Source organism: Aptenodytes forsteri, unplaced genomic scaffold (assembly GCF_000699145.1).
Source record: "Aptenodytes forsteri isolate BGI_AS27 unplaced genomic scaffold, ASM69914v1 Scaffold7, whole genome shotgun sequence".
Lineage (NCBI taxonomy): Eukaryota > Metazoa > Chordata > Aves > Sphenisciformes > Spheniscidae > Aptenodytes > Aptenodytes forsteri.
In genome coordinates, this window is record NW_008795919.1 from 17,170 (window position 1) to 27,051 (window position 9,882).

The window sequence follows — 9,882 nt, forward strand, 5'->3', positions numbered from 1 at the left end:
CCGAGCTACCTAACCAACTGGCATATCGCTCACATTCTTTTCAAGGAAAAGCGATTACCTTTTCTTTAAAGGTGCTGAGGCTCGTCCGATTGGATGTTTCTCGGTTGTAAGGATGCAATTTAAATGTTTTCGCCTCAGATGTACCAAATTTCTACACAATCAGTTCCTAATTAGCAAGAAACTTGTTTTTGAGCGTTCTGTAAACGTCTTGGAATGGAGCATTTGGGGAGTACGAACATCCTGCTTACTTTACAGGAGGCTCTTTTCAACATAGTGAAGAACTTGCGTGTGGAAAAGGGAAGTCCCAAGTGGAAATGTGTCACGCTATCTAATTAGTGACCAAAAAACCACCTTAAAACTTTTGGATAAATGCCAGGGCATCTTCAGAAATTTTGCTCAGGAAAGCGAAAACACAAATCTGCACCTACTGATTTGCATGCATATCTTAGCAATCAAAAGCGAATCTATAAGCCAGCACAGAAAACAGACGAACGTGAAGAGCGTGTGCCTTGGTCTTTATATGATATTTTCTGGTCTGCCTTCAAACACAGTAACACTGGATTTGGCGGTCCTAAAGACAATATCAATTAGTATGGTTGTCCAAATTTCTCATTATTGCAGTTTATCATTTGTGATCCTAACTTCACTACTGAAAGAAAACTATGGGAGCGAGTCCACGTTACCATGTTACCCTGAAAGCCCGTAGGACACATTGCTGATGTTTGTGCCTCTAGTTATGTAGCTGGCCATTGTGGGTCAGAGAAATACAGTAGAAAATAAAAATCAATTGTACACATAAAGTGCACATTATTGATGAGTAGGAATGAAAAGGTCTTGATCTTCAGAGAATATTTCCATGATTGAATGATTTCTGTGGCGTTTGACCCTGAGCTAATAAAATATAATATAGTCGTTAAAGTTTGGGGGATGCTTTGCAGCAAACCCACCACCGATGAAAAGCTTCTAGACCTGGAAGAAAAATGAGTATTCTCTCCTTACATCACTAAGTATTTTGTTACTAAACGCTGCATGTTGGTATGACAGTTTGTGTAAATAGTCACATCTGCAAAATGTCTGGACTAAGGTCAAGAGCAGCATCAGCGCTATAAATTGTCATTGGCGCTCAAATTCATTTTCCCTCCTGACTTGTCAAGTTGTCGTTTGACTGAAATACCATTTTAAATGAGATAATGCATCACGGAACATTATATGCAAATCATTAAATGTTCGTCTTACATCGATCTTTTACAGAACAAGTAGATCCCCAGCCACTGTAGTTCAGTCTCACCAGACACTTAGGATTTTCAAACAAAGCTTCAGCATCTTTGCAGGAGGTGGGGTGGGGGGGTTCGTGGACCACTTCAACAGACTTAGAATTTTTTTCACCAATAGCAGAAAAATGTTTCGAAACCTACTTTAAGTACTTGATAGAAGAGACGTATGTTTAGAAACCTGCTTTAAGTACTTAATAGAAATGGCTGGCTGTAGGCTGACAGCTTGCCAAAATGGTCAAATACTTCCAGGCAAGCTGTCATTTAACTATGAAATCGGACGTGACCTATTGACTGATCCTCAGCACCAAAATTAAAAGATAACGATTAGCTTTTTAGAGTTCTCAGCAGAGGAAGTTTATTTATCCTATACAGGACATTTGGATCAGCAATACACTTTTGCAGGGTGCTGAGGAGCATCATCTAAAAGAGCATTATAGTGCTAGATATACTTCTTAACGCATATTGATCCTAGCAGCGGAGTTACACATTAATACCAGGCATGCCTAATAAGGCCGTATCCTTGGCCATTCTGCTGCTAATGCTGGCTCCAGGACAATCTTTGTACACAAAGCAAGCATATGTCTTTCCCCGTCTTTCCTTTTCTAAAATGAGGTCTCTTTCCCTCCCCTCTCCCCAACATTTTTTTGCAGGCACTTCCTAAAGTTTAGAGTGTTTGAAAGGGTGTTCCCCAGCCTACCATCGGTCCCCAAAATGCACTGTAGCAGTCCGATCAGCTAAAAAAAAATTTGAGTAGATTTTAAGCTCTCGTAAATAATTTTCATGCATCAGCTCGGTTTACAAGCTGCGATCTATCCCCGAGTGCCAGGTGGACTTTTTAAAGGTAGCATTTACTCTTAGAATCTTTATGTAAGCAAAGGAAGAAATTATTTATGATGAGGGTGGTGAGAAACTGTTGCCGGAGAAGTTGTGAATGCCCCCTCATTGGAAGCGTTCAAACTCAGGTTGGATGGGGCTTTGAGCAACCCAGTCTAGCGGAAGATGTCCCTGCCCACGGCAGGGGCTTTGGACTAGGCGATATTTTAAGGTCCCTTCTGACCCAAACCATTCTATGATTCTGTGTACCTTTAGCCTGTAGAACTTCCGCTGCCATTCTTCCACTTTCTCCTCCTCCACATTAACTTTTTCTTTTTTAAACTCAGTGAAGTTTTGGATAGGGAGTATTCATTCTGCTCCAGTAGCTCCATCTTTATCCTCCTCTAGAGAGACACAGAGGATGGTAACTTTGTGGAGTACAGGTGCAACCGTGGGTTCCGTTTCCAATTCTGCCGCGTGCTGACATGGGGAGGATGTATAGTGTATAGCTTTACCGAATCTTTTACCGTAAGTAAGCACGTTCTTCAGTAGAACAAACCCATTTATTCACCAGAGTCACAGGGTGACTCTGCTGCAACAATCCATCTCATGTAAAGAAAGGAATAGGAAAGGGAGGAATTTAAAAGAAAAAGTTAACAACGGTAGGTTGTAACCCGTGAACAATTATATCATTGAATATATGTGGCCCTTGCGTTCCTAAACAACTAGAAAATCCCTGTTCTTTGAGACTAGGCAGTTTGTGCACTCTTTTACACTGGAAAATATTTCATCCTTTTCTTGGTATTCTTCCTGCTGAGGTAATGCGGAGGGGTAGCTGAAGGCCTGGGATAAAAAGGGGACTTGTGTCACTTGGTCTGTTTTTACAGGCTATACGTAAGTATCACTATCAAGAAGAATGACTGACATCTTTAGTATGTCCGACACTTAGAATGGAATGATAATGACTTGCTCCTAAAAAGAAATACTGAATTATGTGGATGGGGAAAATGGCGTAAAACAGTTGCCACGTTCAGGGGTGTTTTAAAGAAGTCAGTATGACAAGTGAGATGGCATAAGAAGAATAAACGAGAGGTGCAGAATCGTAGACTATAAGGACAGATGCTGTCTGTGAAGAGGGAGTGAGTTTGGAGGGGCCAAAAGTACTACCATTGGGTTTTTACATCAGGAGTGTGGTGCTAAGCCATTCCAGGAGAACAGACTGTCTGCAGAAATTTACAATGGTAGTATTTGGGAGGATTTACCATCTCCACTTTTGCATAGGCAAGCCGAGACTTTGCTGCGACTGAGATACGTAAACTAAAACTTAGTCTGAAAGTTTTCTTTTATTCTGTTTGTCCGAGGCTGAGATCGTTCTTAAAACTTGGAAGGTGCTGGAGCGGTGAAAGGGAAGATAATCTGAAGGAAGTTAGAGCTGCAGATTTTCCATTTCTAGCTTTTTTTTAATGAGATTCTTTCACCAGTTGTAGTTAAATTATGCTTGGAGCGGTAGCAGTCTGAACAACAGATTGATTTTCTCCTCCCTCCATCCCTAGCAAATATAAATTCAATGTGCAAAGCTTGTACTCCATCACTTGCTCCTGTAGCGAAATAAACTGCTTATAGTATGAAATTTACTCACACGGACGGAAGATGGCAGGGGTTGTAACTTTTTATTGGACGCCGCAGATCTTTAATTTTACATGTTTTTGTAAAGAAAGGTACGTTTTATTTTTAATTTTCCATTTATTTTTAATTTGTTTATCTTTAAAAAATGTCTAACTTGCCTATTTGTATACCGATTTGCAAGAGTATTTTCATGTTTAGTAGGCTGCCTTAACATAAAGGTTCCTCTATAGTCATCGGTATTGTGGCCGTAAGACTGCAACTTCCATTTGATTTCTTAACAATCCTGTTTTACAGGGTGAAAATGAATCCCATTTCAACAGAAAACACTGTGTTAAACCACCTTTATCCTAAACTCCCCCCAGATTATTCTGGTTTTAGTATACCTGAATTTTATTGAATTGTACCGTACATACAATGAAGAGGTAAATCTACAGACGTACTGGTTATCTCTGCACATGAAAAAAATTTTGGTAGCGTATACAATAACATAAACACTGAAAAGGAATTTTAAATCTTGTCCACAATGTAGTATCCTGTAACGGAGAAAGAAACAAACGTACAAAAGAAAGGCGAGATGTGTGATTACACATGTATATTACCAGTTTATCTGTACTCAGATGACAATCATTTAGGAAAATGCTGGTAGAGAATTTTTGCATAAATAATTTATTTTTCACAGAATCGGGGCCAAAGCAACGCTTGACACTTATGCAGTCTATTCTGTATTTCAAATGCAGGTATCATTGATCAGAGGAAACTGGACCGATTACGGTGATTCTACTTATTTGTTTATCGTTGACATCCGCAAACAAAAAGCACTTGTCTGTGCCAAATTATATGCTTAAACATAGTTTTTAATTTAACAATGCAATTTTAGTGGGATGTTTTATTCCCTCTCGAGTTCCTTTGTATAACCAATTTTCACTGCAAAACAGTAATTGGACATTCCTGTAACTTCAGCTGCGACCTGGGGCTCGGAACATCCAAAAAGGAGGACTGGGAAGTATTCCTCTACCTTCGTAAGTGTCCTAAATATAAACATACCGCTCTCACACTGCTATCGGATGATGGTTCAAACAGACCGCATAATGCTCTTAAAATCCTACTACAGGTCAGGCACCTTAGTTTCCACTGATTTGATGCAGACTGATGGTGCTTAATACCTCATAGTGATGTACTTATCAGGATATCTTTTACTGATAAATTAGACACGGGCGGATGATGCGCTTCTCTGTCTTGTAGATGAGAGAGAATAATACCTAGATTATCAATGAGCAGTGGGTCGTGTTGCCATGGTTACAATGTGACATACCATGGTTTTTCCCAGTGTCATTTTTTTCGAAATGCGTTAAGGAAGGACTGCAGCTTTTACAATGTTTGATACTTTTTTCTCTCGTACATTTTAGCGTTAAGATGGCAGAGTAACCATGGGAGACTGGAATTTCCTTGGAGGCATTTTAGAGGAGGTCCACATTCATTCCACTATTATTGGAAAGATTTGGCTAACGATCCTCTTCATATTTCGAATGCTTGTCCTCGGAGTAGCAACTGAGGACGTTTGGAATGATGAACAATCAGAATTTATATGCAATACCGAGCAACCTGGTTGCAGAAATGTGTGTTATGATGAGGCCTTTCCCATCTCTCTCATAAGATACTGGGTCTTGCAAGTTATATTTGTGTCTTCGCCTTCCTTGGTGTATATGGGTCATGCCTTATACAGACTAAGAGCCTTGGAAAAAGAGAGGCAAAAAAAGAAAGCTCAGATAAGAGTGGAACTCGAAAGCACTGAATTAGAAATGACCGAAAATCGGAAAAGGCTGGAGAGAGAACTCCGGCAATTGGATCAAAGAAAGCTAAACAAAGCACCCCTGAGAGGCTCTTTGCTCTGCACTTACGTGATACATATTTTCACAAGATCTGCAGTGGAAGTCGGTTTTATGATCGGGCAGTATCTTCTTTATGGCTTTCATCTAGATCCCCTTTATAAATGTCAGAGAGATCCATGTCCAAACACAGTTGACTGCTTTGTGTCTAGACCAACAGAAAAGACAGTGTTCATATTATTCATGCAATCAATAGCGACTGTATCATTGCTTTTAAATATCCTAGAAATTATCCACCTAGGATTCCGAAAAATTAAAATGGGACTCTGCGGGCAGAATAAAAACAAGGACGACCCTGACAATTTCTACATAAACAAATCTAAGAAATACCCTGTGATACCACACTCTTCTTTGGGAATATCCACCACCCCTCAAAAAACTCTTCCTTCTGCACTTAGCGGTTATACCTTTTTAATGGAAAAGCAAACTGATGCTGCTGCCTACCCGGTTCTAAATTCTCCTCCCATGTTTCAGTCTGTGCAAAATAACCGTACAGAAAGCAGCAGCAATTACACCCATCGCAATCAGGAAAATAAATCGCCAAAGAAGAGGCCAGCTACAAACGCTTTAGACAATCAGACTCAAAATACTAGCACAGATAATAATGAAGCCTTGCTTGGCGAGCTTGGGACTGAAGTGCACGATGCTCAAAAAGAAGCTGAAAAGAAACATTTCCTTGTTGGTACTCAGAATGCAGATGCAGCTTCGAGCACGTGCTTGAGAAGCTTTGCTGAAATGCCATCTCAAACTTCACTGCAACCCGATACAACTTTTCCTATTACCGGTTTCAGAAGACAGTATGGAATCGGTTCGTCTTGGAACTGCTCGGCAATGGTTGAAAGTGCAGGAGCTTCAACAAATTCTCTTCCAAAGAACAGCAACAGAAGACAAAGCGGTTTCAGTGCAAACAAAGCCCAACCTCCTTACAATGCTGACGTAAAAAATTCTAGCCGACCAAACACTCCTGACTCTACAGGGGAGGTGAGCTCAGAATCTAAACAAAGTAGAAACTGCGATAGTCCTAAGCCTTTCTCTCTGTCTAGGCGACTGTCGCTGTCAAGTAACGCCAGCAGCAGGCGTGCCCCCACTGATCTTCAAATATAGTGTGAGCTAACCCGTGAATTGCACTAGTCAATGCTGGGATAATTACTGAATGTTGTGACGTAAGCAAGACCTATGTATAAGGGTAGCTAAATCATTCAACTTTAACCAGCTGTTTCACATAGATAGAAAAGTTGTGTAGCCCTTTGAATATTAGCTAAGTAACTTTTAAACAGTCTCTTTTCTTCCTTTGTAATGAAAGGGTGGCTTAGACCTCAGCATATAAACTTCTACGCTACCCTTCCAGCTAAAAAGGAAAACATACATCATATAAGACCACATACTAGGAAAAGTCAGGCATAAAATCACAGCTGATACTATTTAAACCGAATAAAAGTAGTAGACAAAATTTACAGTCTAACAATATATTTTACGAAGACCGGTAAATGAAATTAGGCTAAAGATGGCACTGGCGCTCTCAGGAGAAATTAATTATGGGTAAATATGTTTCTGCTTAATCTCTCTGAGAATTCAAACAGACATTTGATAGCTGTCTGAAAGCAGAATGTCAAACATATTCCACTGTTTGAACTGTGTTAAATACAAAAAGAACAAAACATTTGATACATGTATCACTAATTCTTTGACTCCACAGTACACTTTTTTTTCATTGTATCTACACTGACTTCCTCAGCAGAAAAATCAGAGCGAATCTCTTATCTTATACTATTACCGTTAAATACACTATTATATTTTTAAAGCGTCATGAATTACAAATGAGTTGTGAGCTTTAATTTTGAGATTTTGCATAACACTAATAAGCTAGCAATTTTTTTTTTTTAATCAGAAAACAAGTTACTGAAATTTATTAATCAGAAATTTTGGATTTCACAAACCGGAAGGCTTACTATGGTTAAAAAAAAAAAATAAAACGGAAAAAGAAAAAATGGTAGTACCTTCCTACTTTCAGTTACAATGTCAAAAAACATATAAAAGTTTATCAAACTGCAAAACTACTCCTTTTCTGGATACTACGGGGTCCATCTGTCCCCCGAGTTCTGACAAACTTTTACATCAAAGAATGCTTATAATTGTTTAGAAGGAGCATATCCGTTTATGCTTTTAATGGGAGTAACAAAACGAATAAAAGACATTCACCCACTTGCTGGTCCAGTTCATATGGTGTAAGGCAAGTTCCATGAAACATCTTGAAATAAGAAAGGAGGGAAAGATGAACAAAATACTATGTTACATTTATAATCAAGACTTCTATGGATGAAATACATTTACTTGAGTCGCACAGCACCGACAGGCTGTAAATACTTGGCGAGGTGGTCACATCTGGGATGCGTTAGTGTGTATGTGTGCATTTTTTACTAGTGGATTTGACTTACTGTACGTGTACTGGAAAAATAATTTGTGAGATGTAGCGTCACGATGTTATGGCATTATTAAATTCTTAATGTGCATTATCATTTTGCTTACAAGCCAGCCATGTTTCACATTGGCTGAAGGCTGTACAATATTAGGAAAAAAAGGAGCCAGAAAACCTAAAAGGCTCTTTTGCTTGCAGCAGCAGCAGCATTAATTTGGCCCTGTCCACGTAAGACATATGCATTAATACTATTAAAACTATTCACTGTAGATTTCTCTCCAGCAGCTATTCTTCTCACCTCTAGTATCTCTTTACATGTATACATAAATACGGCCCTACGTAATTCTGCTTACACTGTAAAATTTAACATTGTGTAATATACAGGAACGTATATAAATGTATAACGTGATTTAGCTGAGTTAATACTACTACTGTGGCTTTAATTCTTGCATTTCTTGATGCGTAAGTTTCTGTGGGTGATAACTGTGCTAATGCAGGTTTTGCATTTAATGTTTCCGTAATAAAAAGCCTAGTATTTAATGCGCTCCGCTCCCACTGTCTTAAATAATAGAAAATTAGCATTTAGATGCTCACAGATGGGATATGATGTTTGCACTTCTGTTGGTTCAAGACAAGATACAGAAGAATTGGTTCTTCTGCTGGTGACAAAGGATTTTTATTAACTTTTTTTGTGTGGACACGTGTCAAACATTCTAGTTCATCACAGTGTCAAACATTCTAGTTCATCACAGCACCCTGCCAACAGAAATGTGTAACGATTCCAGTGAAAATTGAAGACTTTGCAGAAAAGCGTGCAGAAAAAGTGTGGGAAGACCCTAACATCACAGGTGCACGATTATTCGGTTGGTTCTTTTTCTTATTTTTATAATAAACAGATTTTATCAGTCAGTAGATACCACAGCGTTTCACAAAGAGAAACCGGTATAATCGCTTCCGTTTTTTAAAACAGGCTAAGGCAAAAAACTTTCCTTTCGATGCGAAGATTTCACCGTGTGTAACTCTTCAGAGCCCCTTGGGTAGGTAGCTCTGCAGCTGCAGCTTGCGGCAACTTTCTCCTCCTGCGATTTTTCAGTCAGTTCCAGTTACTACTCAAGCCACGAGTGCGACAGTTAACTGATCTAACCGAAAGCCGCCATACCCGGCGCAGCGGCACTCCACCGCTCGGCGCCATACCAGGCGCAGCACCGCACTCCCGCTCGGAGACACAGTGAACGCTAGACGTTGCTCGTGCCGCCCTGCTCACGACCGGACGCGCTCCACCGCCCCATGGTCCGGATGGCTCCTCCTGCGGCAGCGCGCCCTCTCACCGGGGGGCCCCGGGGGCCGCCTATCGCGGCGCCCTCCGGCCCGCCGGCGGCACGGCACTGGCCGGCAGAGGTGAGCCCCGGAACCGCTGGGCCCGAAACGCAGTTCCGTACCTGGCGAAGAGTGCGGGGCGGAGCGGGACGACGGCCACAGCTGCTAGGAGAAGGGGGCGCAGCGCCGGCTTTGGCGTTTCTTTGGGCGACAAGGGGGGCCGCGAGGACCCCTGCGAGAGAACGAGGGCAGCGAGATGCCGCTGCAACCGCGGCGGACGCCCGCCCCCGCAAGGCGAGGCCGAGGGCGTTGCAGCTGTGCCGTCGCTGTGGTAACCGCTGGAAAGCCCTCGCGCCGTAAAAGAGTAGAGCGCAGGCGCGCGGCCGGGTGCAGGCGCGGTGAGGGTTAGATGGCGCATTACAAGGTAGGGGGGAGCGAGCCGGTGGCGGCGTGGGGTCGGTATGGTTTGTCGCGCCGTCTGCGCGGAGGGGTAGGCCGCGGACTGGCACCGGCTTGGCCCTTTGTGCCGCCTCCGCGGCGGAGAGGAGGG

At 41.6% G+C, this 9,882-nt stretch overlaps 2 protein-coding genes across 2 annotated transcripts in view; both read left to right on the top strand.

The window, feature by feature from the left end:
* Positions 1 to 3,751: 3,751 nt before the first annotated feature.
* GJA9 (gap junction protein alpha 9) lies at positions 3,752 to 6,928 on the top strand. Its single transcript, XM_009284721.2, has one exon. It carries the CDS (start codon positions 5,141 to 5,143, stop codon positions 6,701 to 6,703), a length of 1,563 nt encoding a protein of 520 aa, XP_009282996.1. The 5' UTR covers positions 3,752 to 5,140; the 3' UTR covers positions 6,704 to 6,928.
* A 2,532-nt stretch (positions 6,929 to 9,460) lies between these two features.
* Positions 9,461 to 9,882, top strand: part of RRAGC (Ras related GTP binding C) — a 24,543-nt gene continuing 24,121 nt past the window's right edge. The window contains exon 1 of the mRNA XM_009284720.2: positions 9,461 to 9,756. Within this exon, the coding sequence (XP_009282995.1) occupies positions 9,742 to 9,756 (15 nt within the window). The 5' untranslated portion in view covers positions 9,461 to 9,741. The remainder of the gene's footprint in view (positions 9,757 to 9,882) is intronic.

Coding starts and splice junctions, on each gene's coding strand:
- GJA9 (XM_009284721.2), top strand. CDS start 5,141: ATGGGAGACTGGAATTTCCTTGGAGGCATTTTAGAGGAGGTCCACATT.